Source organism: Nesoenas mayeri, assembly GCF_963082525.1.
Source record: "Nesoenas mayeri genome assembly, chromosome: 18".
Lineage (NCBI taxonomy): Eukaryota > Metazoa > Chordata > Aves > Columbiformes > Columbidae > Nesoenas > Nesoenas mayeri.
In genome coordinates this window covers 8,594,646-8,607,319 of record NC_137566.1, presented here as the reverse complement: position 1 = coordinate 8,607,319, position 12,674 = coordinate 8,594,646, and the positions used below count along the sequence as shown (strand labels likewise).

Genomic DNA, 12,674 nt, shown 5'->3' with positions numbered 1-12,674 from the left:
AAATGCTATTGACTAACGCCAAAAGCTACAGGGAAAAGGTACAATCTCAGACATGTTAGAAGAAAATGTAGCTGACAGTAGCATCCAACAGCCAAAGCCATAAGCTGCAAAATCACTAATGCCTCTGGATGGAGGTCACACTTGTAATTCCAGGGCCAGAAGTTCTCCTTGTAACCCGAGTTCCACTTTCTGAATTCTGTAAAACGTACAGAAAGGTAAAAATAGGAGAGTTTTTACTTCCCACCTCCCTGCTGAATGTTACTGCCATGGGAACGTGTTCTGCACGCTGCCAGTTTCTCCTCAGATCATTTCCTATTTCTTCACCGAGCCTCTGGCTCACACATGACTCAGTTTTAGCACTTCAGTGAGATAGGTACGTGCCCCATACTTAAAATTAGCAGGGCAAACTTCAGCCCCTTCTTAAGAGCCCAGGGTAATCAGTCATTCTTTTCAATGAAAAATGCACCGGTTTACATCAGGAACAAACTCGAGCTACTCCCTTGTCTAAGCAAGGGACAAACAACAGAAAGCCAAGTCCAGTACGGGGCTGGTAGCCACAGCACACAGCTAGTTCTGCTAGTTGTCAGAGGCTGTAGGGAGGCAACTAGGAAAGCTAAGGGCTCCTTAGAATTAAATGTGGTGAGAGGGGTTAAGGACAATAAGGAAGAGCTTTTTCAAATACACGGCAGATAAAACTAACACCAGAGGTTCCAGTATAAGTTGGGGAATGACCTGTTGGAGAGCAGTATAGGGGAAAGGGAAGTGCGGTCCTGGAGACAGCAGGATGACCATGAGCCAGCACTGGACCCTTGTGGCCAGGAAGGCCAATGGCATCCTGGGGTATATTAGAAGGGGGTGGCCAGTAGGTCAGAGAGGTTCTCCTGCCCCTCTGCTCTGCCCTGGGGAGACCACACCTGGAATCTTGTGTCCAGTTGTGGCCCCTCAGTTCCAGCAGGACAGGGAACTGCTGGAGAGAGTCCAGCGCAGCCACCAAGATGCTGAAGGGAGTGGAGCATCTCCCGTGTGAGGAAAAGCTGAGGGAGCTGGGGCTCTGGAGCTGGACAAGAGGAGACTGAGGGGTGACCTCATTCATGTTTACAGATATCTAAAGGGTGAGTGTCAGGAGGATAGAGCCAGGCTCTTCTCAGTAACAACCACTGATAGGATAAGGGGCAATGGGTTCAAACTGGAACACAAGAGGTTCCACTTAAATTTGAGAAGCAACTTCTTCTCAGTGAGGGTGACAGACACCGGCCCAGGCTGCCCAGGGGATTGTGGAGTCTCCTTGTCTGCAGACATTCCAACCCGCCTGGACACCTTCCTGTGTAACCTCATCTGGGTGTTCCTGCTCCATGGGGGGATTGCACTGGATGAGCTTTCCAGGTCCCCTCCAACCCCTAATATTCTGGGTTCTGTGATCCAGGGACATAAACCCTTCCAACAGAAATAACATCGAGACAGATAAAATAGTTTAATATAGAGCAAGAACAAGTGTTGCATAAAAATAAGCAAAATCTTTTTTTTTAAAAAAAAAAGTCCAAGAACTTTTATTTGAAAGAAAAGCTGTTTGAATATTGATCGTGCAGGTGACTCATGAAGGCAGGCGCTACGGCACTTGTACAGGAGTTCAGGATGCTCTTAGCTTCTCCATCCGCTAAATCCAGAGGAAGATCTGTGGAGCAAGGTAAAAACAGCACAGCAATGAGTGCTAGAGTGTCACACAGTATTAATTCAGCTGATCTCTCAAACTTCAGTCTCCTTAGTATCAGGAGCTTATTATGAGAATTCATCGGTATTTTCAGCACCTTTCACCTGATACTGCATCAACACACACTAACTAGATGTAATTATGCTTATTCTAGAGCCTACCATCTGGAGACACACATGGTTTCTTCTGCATGACGGGGAAACAAAGTAAAAGAAACTTGCTCAAGGAACCCTGCAGTCAGTGGCAGAGGGGATGGCAGAGTTAACCTCGGATTTTAGTCCCGTTCTTTAACCATAAATCAGGATTTCAGATCAACCAGAAAGGTACCAGTTTACTTCACTCCTTGTTTCAAGCTGACAAATGGAGCCGATATTAGATTCGCACACACAGCTTGTGCACACACATCATGTGCTCAAGAAGTGGAGAAAGAGTGTGATCTAACTGAAAATTCTCTTATATGAAAGATGAACCTCCCTGGAACGCACATGTTTAGAGCTTACGCTTTGAGCTCTATGCAGTGTCTCCAAAAAGGAAATCAGAACTAGAATGTTACCGCTACTTTCAAAGCTTGCTCTTGTAAACCACTCGGCTCTTTTGTTCTGGTTCTATTTGTATTTTTAATGAAGAGTTAGACATAAAATGGTACTTACGTGTTAGACGATCCGAAACCAAACCCTGAAAAGAAATGCAAGATTGGAAAAATAATTGTTAAAAGGTAAAATGAATGCATAAGATTTGTAGTAAACGTGCCCTCCCACACACAGATTGAAAACCACTTCTTGCCTGCCTTAGGCCAGGCAAGGAGTGATGGGCAAACAATGAAAGTCAAATCTCCATCTAGAAGGAAAGTGACTTAGTTCCTGAGAGGGCTTTGCTTTCACTGCTCATTCTCTACGGCCATTCAGTAGTAGCAACCACATAAAATGTGCCCGATTTATCCACCTCTCCATGAAAACCGAGGGCTGCGTTTTGAAGATAGAGTTTGTGCTTTAACGCACGGCAGCGGTGACAGGGTGACCAACAAACATGTCACCTCTCAAGGCTCTGTTCTCACTGCACCCTCACTGAATCACGGCAGATAAAATGTTGGCTATTGGTGTTCTAGCTCAATTTTGCAGCGTATATTCTTTTGACAGTAAGTACTTAGTACTTACAGATACCCATGTGTATGGTACTAAAGAGATATTCGTTATTTCTCAATATTTTCCTTTGAGAAGAAAGAACAACTCCACAAAAAGGAGTGAAAAGCAATAATCTGATGAGGCGTGCAGAAGAAGAGTGATTTATTGACACGCCACAGCAAATCAGTGATGGAATTAGGAGATAAAGTCTGAGAAGGTGCTACACCCCACCCTGCAGCTCAGTTCTAAAGATCATGGTGCCTTCCCCATAGCAGGACCAGAACCAGGGAGATTTTTGATGGGGAGCCAAGGAGTCACACCTCAGTTCCAGGAAAAACTGAAGACATGGGGCCTGTTAGGTTCATTATATTTTAGCTTCTCCTACCTCCTCCACCTGTCCCAAAAGCTGAAAATCCACTGCTTTGTGTGCCGAAACCAGTGCCCTGTTGCGACAGCGAGCCAAACGTCGGGGTATTTTGATTTGCTAGTGTGCCGAACGATGCTGTATTGTTACTGGTACCGCCAAACCTGCAATTTAAAGAGAAAAATTGTTTGCAAGTATCTTCTCACTTAGCCTGGAAGTCTGTTCTCATACCTGCAATGAGAACTGTGCAATCCTTAAGCAAGGATACATCAGAAGTACGAGACCATCCAATATGAATACTTAATAACTGTTCATTCTGGAAACAGACTGCCTGGTTTGGGAAAGAATATTATAAATACAAGTGTCTGTTCAGCCTACATCCTTAATGTACATCAGGCACAAGGGCAAATATGTTCGTGCTTACACAGGGTACATTTTCAAGTGCTTAGAAATACCAACTTCAGCCATCAAATAGAATGTATTAGTTCACGCTATGTGTAGTTTCCACGCTTTAAGCTCTGACTGAAAACATGAGCTGACAGCACGTTAACCCACCTCTCCATCCATCCAGATCTAGACAACTTTAAAAAAATAAACAAAAGCCCACATCAAAACACATCTCTCCAGATAAAAGACAGCCCCTGGAGCAGTGTGACAAACAGCTCACCTGGTAAAGGACGGCACCTCTCCTGTCTCAGACACCGTCAACCGTACACACGCTACTGCCACACACAGCACGAGATACAACGGGCAGTTCAGTGACTTTGTGTCTTTGGCCCCGCTAACCTCTGCTTTGGCTCTTGACCCACGTACCTTGCAAAAACTTCAGCTCAGAACCACAAATGTGGTTTTCCCAGGAAGGGTAGAACATGTTTTGCAGGTCTTTTTTAAAAGAAGCAAGATGGGGTGATGCATTTGAGAAGGAGAGGTTTCTACAGTGCTCCTTCTCATCAGGACTGTGCCACTAAACACACAAATTATGTCTACCCGGTGAAACAGTGACAAGGAAGCTCGTGGTTCAAACCACTTCTTGCAGTTGCAATTAGAAGAACATGCCCATTGAAAAATGCTACGAACACTTGGAGCACACAAACAGCTTAAGCTATGAACAGATGATTTCTTTAAACATATAAAAGGCATGAGGTATAGTCATTGTCTGGTAACAAGCAAATCAAACCTATCTTGCCTAGATTTTCAGGGCTTTTGCAAAGCTCCTATACAGAACAGAATTGAGAGGCACTTGAGGTTACCTGATGAAAGCAAAACATTATTTGCTCACAAACAGTCTGAACTGCAGACTTTGAAGAAGTGTGGTTTCTATTTTTGATGCTGAAGTCATTTATCAAGTGATGCAGATTTTTCAGAATTGAAGCAGCAATGAATCCCAGGTTAGCAGGGCAATCTCAGGAGCTAATCATGTATGGGCAAGCAACTTTTCTGGATTTGGGGTTTTTAAAATTGCATTTGAAGAGAAAGGCAGAAAGAAGTCCTGTACATGTCCTACGTGACACTGCAGAATTAAACTACTCTTCAAAATTTTGTGGTGAGGTTTGGAGCTTTGTAATGCTGCAGAAGAACCCAGGTGAAGCTCCTGCAGCACAGGGGTGCCCCGGCCAATGGGTTCCTGGCCAACCTCACAGGGAACTAACAACTTACACTTCTGGATGGTCTAATGTGCCTTACGTAAAGGCGGTTCCTCTTGAAACCAAAGACAAACACTTGTGAAATATGTAAACACTTAGACTGGGAAGACATCCAGTTTCCTCTTTTCACTGGAAGGTTTTTATTTGTTTTTTTTTTAATTGGGTCTATTTGGTCTGAATGTAATTGTAGGGCACAGCAGAGAGCTGCCGGCTGGCAGTGTGGTGTTGAAGAAGTGCGTTCACTGCCTATTGCAGAAGCTGCTTTGCAAGGTTTGAAATTCTGTATTTGCTGAACAAAACAAGGAGTAAAGTGCTGTCTGCTCTGGTGCCAAGCACAGGCTTAAGGCATCGAGAAACAGGTAAAAACAATCAGTGTGGGATAAACATAAATTGCTCTGGGAGCACAGACTGTTACAAATGCTTCCTCCCACCCCCCAAAGGTGAGAGAACAGCCTGAATTCTCATCAGGATCTCCAGCTCAAACCTCACAATGGATAAGGTGGCTAGACAGTCATGGATAATGATATTTATTATTTTTCTGTGCTAGACAGTTTGTAAGCCTAGATCTGAACTCAGTAAGTGCGCACACAGAAAACACTCCTGCATTCCCTTAGACACTTGTGAGATGATTCACACTTCCCCCCCAGTCCCTAAAGCTGAAGATTCAAGGTGGTAGTTTCAGCATCAAAACATCACACACATCATTTCCTTGGGGGTTCATGTCTTTGTTTTATGCCTTAAAAACCAACCAAACAACAAAAAAAAAACCAAACCAAGGACACTCGCAGCTTAGCAATCAATCACAGAATACGTTTTTTATGTTAACGTAGAGGTAACAAAGCACAATAGATTTTGTCATGCAATATTGCTTCCCCAGCCCCTGTTGCTTACCCGAATCCTCCAGCGCTGGCGGCTGCTGTACCCTCGCCGAACACTTTGCCTCCCGTTGAGCCCAGAGGGCTTGAAAAGGTTGGGGCTGAACCGAATGCTGGCACCCCTCCGAACCCAGGGGATCCCCCGAAAGTGGGAGGGCTGCCAAACACTGGAGCAGCACCGAAGCCACCTGAGCAAAACAGAGGCAAAAAAAAACAAACAAAAAAAAGGGGACGAGAACGACATGTAAAAAATAATGCAGAAAAGCAAAAACTAGATTTTAAAGCAGACAATCTCCATTTATCTCTGTTCATCTTATCATATGGACACAGCGTTTTTTTACAAAAGTAACCACCACAAAGCTCCCAAACTGCACGGTATTTTGTGACAAAAGACATGGATAAGAAAAGTGCCCGAATGCATGCAAAAAACTGCAACTGAATTAAGAGACTACGCAGAAAAAAACCCACATTCCGGATGGCTTGAACATTTGAGGACGAATTCAACTCAAATCCCAGAGCTGTACTAAAAAGTGGTGATATATCGTATATGCTTGCACACTATAAAGGAATTTCTATTTGCTTTATATAAAAAAGACCAATGTCTTAATTGTGAGGTAGAGAGCACGCACAATAACCAAGTTATAGTAAGAGTACATACAACAGGCGATAGACTGATGCTTCTATTATTATAAAGAAGATAAATCCATCCTTCATCATAAAACTATCACTTATTATCAGAAATAAAGCTTAGCTTATGCAGTCAGTTTTAAAGTAAAGCATTTAAACAAGTTACTCCCCAAATGAACTGAATATAACAATGCAGAATGAAAAGTCTCCTGTAAAGGTCAACTTCATGAACGTTTGCTGCTGTGGTTTGGTTGCAGCGTTTTACCCTGGCTCCAAACCTCAAACTCTGGACAAATGTTCTGTCCTGAGCTCAGCACTCGATCCATGCAAATGCTGGAACTGCAAGAACTTCCCAATGCAATGGGTAAGTCTCCCCAATTCTTAAGATTAGAGAGTAGACAGCAAGCTTGTTTTTGAGGTGCTCCAATGATGGAAGAAGATTCAGGGGGTAGGGTTTTATTTAATTCTGGTTTAAGTGGTGGAAATGATTCCTGTGGGGAACCAAGAACTGAACTCTGCTCTTGGCAATTTCTGTTCAGGGTTTAGCTGCCTTCTGCAACTTGGTATGGACTTGTACCAAGACTATTTTACTCTGTGTTCATCCGCTGGTATTGCTGGCCTGTTTCTAACTGACACCGTGGAACGTGAAGGACACCTGCTCTTTTGTTTGACTAGTGCTGGGGACTGGGATACCACCACACATTTCAATACCCGGGGTGAAATTCCAGTCCGTGTCAAGGTAATGGATACTGTTTGGCTGTAAACACAAAAGGTCTGGAAAAAATAAACGCTAGGCTTGAATTATTTAAATGCAGATCAGGTATCTTGTGATCTCTATCTCTAGGAAGCTAGAGTATTTATCACAGGGGCTGATGCTTTCCTGGGCACACGCTCTCTTTTGCAATGGATATTAACAAATACTGGAGAAAGGAAAATGAAACACACAAGTAGTGAAACCAGGACAAAGGGGGATTCAAATAAAGTAAACCCTTTGACTGCAGCTGGGAGAGGAAGAGGCATCAATCATTTCAATATGTAGCAAATACAACCAAGAGGAGGGAAGGATCTGAGGGGCTCTGTGTGAGTGGATGTGCCTTCTGCAGAAACCTCTTGAAAATCCTATCTCAAGAAGAATTTTGAAACCAAAATAATGAAAAGCAAGGGAAGAGTCACTGGGCAAATGAAAGAACTTCCTTCACCAATGTCCTTCTCCTCCTCTAGCAAAACATAACAGATAATAAACTCGGTCCACTATCGAGCAGAAAGCAATACCCACACGTGGAGCAGACACCCAACTGCAGTGTTCATTGTAGGAACAGTCTGAGCTTAGAGGAGAAGAGCTTTGCTCTGCCTGACCCCTTGGGCCTCCATTTGGCCTAGTAATGAACAAAATGAACATTCTGCCATCCATCTAATAAACATATTACAGTCACCACTACTTTTGTGGCTCTTTCTTTGGGCAGATGACAGTAAAAAGAGAAGAGGTTTTGTGAAATTTCCAATATTTGATTCAATTAACTCCATTGACAGAGAGAACAACATCTCAACCACAGAAGAAAGTGATGATGACAGGCCAGGCTGGTTTCAATAGAAAAGGACTTGAAACACATCTGATACGCATTTTATGAAGAAGCTTTCCCATTGCAGACAGCTGTGCATTCACACACATTAAGAAACGGGGACAAAACCCGCAGTGAAGTTTGGAAGATAACATCTCAAGAAAGCATCTGAAATAGGAAAAACTTATTCAGTTCCATATTCTGTACTCTTCATAGGACCAGAAATAATTCACACAGTGCTGTGCTCTTAAACTGCAATGGGAATTTCTGGAATGAACACCTGAAAATGTAGTTTACCGGGTGCTTTTCTGCGCAAAAGATTGTAAATCTCTACCTTGAATCCACCAGCTGAAGTTCCACTCACTAAGTCATTTTTTTACTTATTGCTCAAAGACAATTCCTGTACATAATATTGAGTCCAAGCTACAGACGTCTAAATGGTAGAATACTCTACTAAATAGCTCACAGAAAAGCGTGGGGGGGTTAACAAAGTACCTGCTTTGGTTGGACTGGAGAACCCAAAGCCCTGCGAGGCCACGCTTCCCCCACCAGAGCTGAAAGTGCCCGTAGGCTTCTGCTCTCCAAAGGATGAGCTCCCGAATCCAAAGGTCTTTGCTCCGCTGTTTCCAAATAAGTTGGAAGAATCTGGGGAGAAGAAAAATACTCGTGAAGCTCATAACAGACAATATTCCATGTTACACTTCATTAACTGGATCAAGAGAAACCGAAACCCCTTTTACTTCCCCAAGCCCCAAACACAAAACGAATGCATTGAGAACAGCACTCTGCAGAGAAACTGAGTTTTCACCTTTTCCCACAGCGCTTTGTAGTTCCACCCAGCCATTCTGGATCAGATGGACCACTAACAGCCCTTTACTGCTGTAATTTAGCAAATCACAGGATGGATTATTTGTTTAGTTGCATCCTGCACCACAGTCACTAACAGACAATCCCTCAAGTGAGAAATCACAGCAGCTAGAACCAGTCTCTCTTGATAACACAAGTATCAGTCCACTACAAATTAAAGATTCTCAACTATTCTGGCAATGGCCTGTATTTCTTAACATGACTATCTGTCAGGACCTTAAAGCAGGTGCCAAACTTTTCCAGCCTTACCGAAAAATGACACATTTTCATCTTTCACAAGGCTACACAGATTTTTAGCACCTAGTGGCAAGACAGGGAATAATCAAAGCTGCTCTCTAGTGAACCATCTGATTTATCTCATCACAAAACCCAGCACTGCAATCAAGGAGGACTAAATTAGCAAGGCTGGAGAACCGACCTCAACCATTCATCCCAATGGATCATTAAAGATGTAATAAAAGAAATGGATTTAGTCTCCCAAGACCTGAAGCGTTACTTCTAAACCCTTGCAGCTCACTCCACAGTTTTCCTTTGCTCCCCTACTTTTACATCTTAGCCGCTGTTTCCCCGTCTTGCTGCAGGGTGGACTCCACCCCTTCTGCTTTCCCTTTCTGCCAAACCCAAGCCAAAAGTGATGAAATAACGAAGCAGGGCAGTCATTAAATAAAAGCCACAGTTAAGAAATCATCCTGAATAGCTTTTGTGACATACAAATGTATGTAACAAGCACAGCTCTGCAATACTTGCACAGGAAAGGCACAAGAGAGCCTGCTAGTATTTCAAACTAATTGCTACAGCAGACAACTGCGTCCATGCATCTCAGCTCAAATTCTACAATATTACCTGTTAGCCCAGAAAACTCAAGACTAATGTGTTTTTAACTCAATTCTGGCAATAAAAAAAAATTAAATCTTTACACTAATAGACAGTGATCGATTCTTGTGCTTACACTTAATCCTTTATAGCTTCTAAAAAAAAAATTCTAACAGTCCCTTAAAGTCCCTGGTGCAAAGGAACCCGAGTGTGGCTTTAACGTAGTCTTAATTACTTTTCATACCTCCTTTTGTTAGGTTGGTTGACTGGGCAAGAAGCAACACATGGGAGGGTTGGTTCAGCACCTCCCGTGCAGATTGATTTAGCTGAAACACACGTGGTCTGATGCCTTTTAGCTGACAGTTGGAGCAAAAGAAGGACAAGTCCCTCCTCCAAAAGAGGGTTTTAGTAGAATTTCTCCTATCTACCCAGCTTTCATGATTTTTATAAGAGTTTATCTGGAGAGACTCACCCTATCAAATCTGGATAAAAACTGATAAAAGGAACTCTGCAATTCTACTTCCTTACCAAAACAGACTACATCCCCAACTCAACAGCTGACAATATCTGTTCTTCTTCACTACATCCTTGTGACTAAAAAATTCACATCTCCTCCTGGATATGAAAAATGACTGAGAGCTTATCCATATATTACAGCAGATTTTGATAAAACACCTTGCATGTGCTGCATGAAGACAGTTTCAGGACAAGGCTGAAGAAACTGCTATCCATCATGCACTTGTTTAACTCAGGTTTGCTTGAGAATAGAATTCTTCACAATTTTAACAGAAATAATTAGAGCTTTCTAACTTTCAACCAAGTTGGAAGCAGAAAATCAGTGACAAGAAGGTAGAGTATTCAATTTTAAAGAATTTAGCCAAGAATTCCCTACAGAACAGATATTCTTCACACTTCTTGCATGTTTGTTTCAATGGCTTCTCTACTTACCTTCTATAAACCTAAAAGGAAAAATTCTGGCTTACACATCATGCACACTGTCTGTTACCCATGGAAGCCTTTCATGTTAACATAGAATTTACTCAAAGGTGACTAACAGCAGAAAAGCAGATGGGATCGCAAAAGCAGACGGAAATCACAGCACGTTTTGTATTCTTGTTTTGTTCACTTACTCTGGGAAGCTGCAGATCCAAATCCCCCACTGGAGGAACCAAAAGGATTCTTACTGGCTGCATCCTGACTTGGTTTTCCTCCCAAACCGCTGAAGAAACCTCCACCTCTCCCACCACTTCCAGCTCCAAACAAGCCTCCGCTGGAAGAAGATGGCTGCTAGGACAGAAAAAGGACAAAAAGGTGATTTAAGAGAAATCAGAGCTGCACATTCCCCCAGGGCTGATTTTTCTGTCTGGCCTATTCTGCTGAATGTATGAAGGGCTTGAAGAACCAGGAAGCAATTACCTTCCAAAGTCAAATGCGATGAAATCTTATTTAAGTCTCTCTTAAACCTTATCTACGATACAGAATAAAGCTTTTGAAACTTGCTTACGCTGTCCACGTGCCACTTAACATGGAACAAAGGCAGGTGACTTACAACATCTCTATCTTATCTGGCACGTGGTAAAACATTTGTCTCTCCGTACCCCTTGGAAGACAATACAGATGCTGCTTTAGTGCCCCCTACAATAGCAAATATCTTCAGTACAGGCTGAGACACCTTGTATTGATCATGTCAAACTGTATTTTTATTTCTTTTTTAATATATCAGAAATAGGTAGGAAACCCTGAACAAGTCCACAATACGTAACAGTCCCATGTTTCTGCAAAACCAATAAATACTTGCCTGGCCAAAGACAGTGCCTCCAGTATTAGCTGCTTGCCCAAACACAGAACCTGTGTTACTAGAACCAAAACCTGTCAAGAAAAGAAAGGAAAATAAACCACCAGAACTATTACTAGGGGGAAAGACAATTCAGGGAGGTGACACTAGTCCAGAACAGGGAAAGGACAGGTCTCCCATGCCTAAACAGAGATACAAATGATGTTACCCAATGTATCTAGGCTGGACAAATTTGAAGTATGTGCCAACACACAAATAATAAATTCCACTGGAAGTTTATTTGAAAGTCATTCTCCTTTTCTCTTTGGCCAACATGAAAACAAACAGAAAACAGAAGGTTTTTTCACTTATGGGATCGTTGCTAACAATGTAAGAGAAATGGATTTCTGTTAACACTGCTATAAGGGTGCTGCAAGTCTTGAACAAGCACTGTAGCACCCTGATTTCCCTTCTGTAGGGAGGGGCTGAGCTTTATTTCCTAAACATTCCCGTTATAGATAATGAAACATTTTGATTAAAAAAAGAACTCCTCATTCCATTCCCCAGTTCATTTAAATGTGCATTTTGTAATTCAGCTTGCATTTCTATAATTAGGAACACCTTTCTCAAGCAGAGTTCACTTCCCCCAATTTAACTATTCTCCGGTACTGTAGTTAAAAATCAGCAAGCGGTTTGCCTACAGTGCCATCACTTAATTAAATGAACCCAATTAGTTTTTCTTGCTTGGAAATACATGTTCTCTATTATCGCTATGTACTTTTCACTTATCCTTGAGATCTCTCTGAAGATTGTACAGACAGAGCTTCGGAGAAAACCAACAATATATTATAATAACGTGGAGAACAAAAGGAGACTTGACAAAGCAGCTTTGGTCTGTGCAAGCTGCGTTTAACTGTGTAGACAGGTAGCTGGTGGTCATGTTATATTTAATTTTGAGGTCTTTCCAAATGCAAAATTGGGTTAAACAGACTAGTTCCTTGCTAACCTGTCACTTTGAGGGTTTAACACTTTTTTTGCCTCCCCAGATCATGATACAGGACTATACCTGGCTATACATCCAGTGTCACACATATTCAACAGAGCCAACCAAAGGAAATGCCACATCTGTGCCTTGATTATGAACTCAGAGCTGCCTTGCCACTCCAGTGTGACAATTTACAACAACATACTAGTTTAGTACCTTTTATGCTTATCATGCAACAGACAGTACAATACATAATTCAAAATTAAGTCAAGTAGACTATAAAGTATAAAAAGAATGCAAGAGTGGATTCAAAAGGTGACATTCAGAGGTCTACTGAT

General features: G+C 42.3%; 1 protein-coding gene across 3 annotated transcripts in view; it reads right to left on the bottom strand.

Annotated features, from left to right (window-relative positions):
- Positions 1-1,454: 1,454 nt before the first annotated feature.
- Positions 1,455-12,674, bottom strand: part of NUP214 (nucleoporin 214) — a 39,287-nt gene continuing 28,067 nt past the window's right edge. For all 3 annotated transcript variants that reach the window (XM_080356050.1, XM_080356052.1, XM_080356051.1), the window contains 7 exons: positions 11,376-11,446; positions 10,708-10,861; positions 8,393-8,542; positions 5,728-5,899; positions 3,215-3,357; positions 2,359-2,383; positions 1,455-1,672 (listed from right to left, as the gene is read on the bottom strand). In XM_080356050.1, coding sequence (XP_080212176.1) covers positions 1,639-1,672; positions 2,359-2,383; positions 3,215-3,357; positions 5,728-5,899; positions 8,393-8,542; positions 10,708-10,861; positions 11,376-11,446 — 749 coding nt within the window. In that variant the 3' untranslated portion in view covers positions 1,455-1,638. The remainder of the gene's footprint in view (positions 1,673-2,358; positions 2,384-3,214; positions 3,358-5,727; positions 5,900-8,392; positions 8,543-10,707; positions 10,862-11,375; positions 11,447-12,674) is intronic.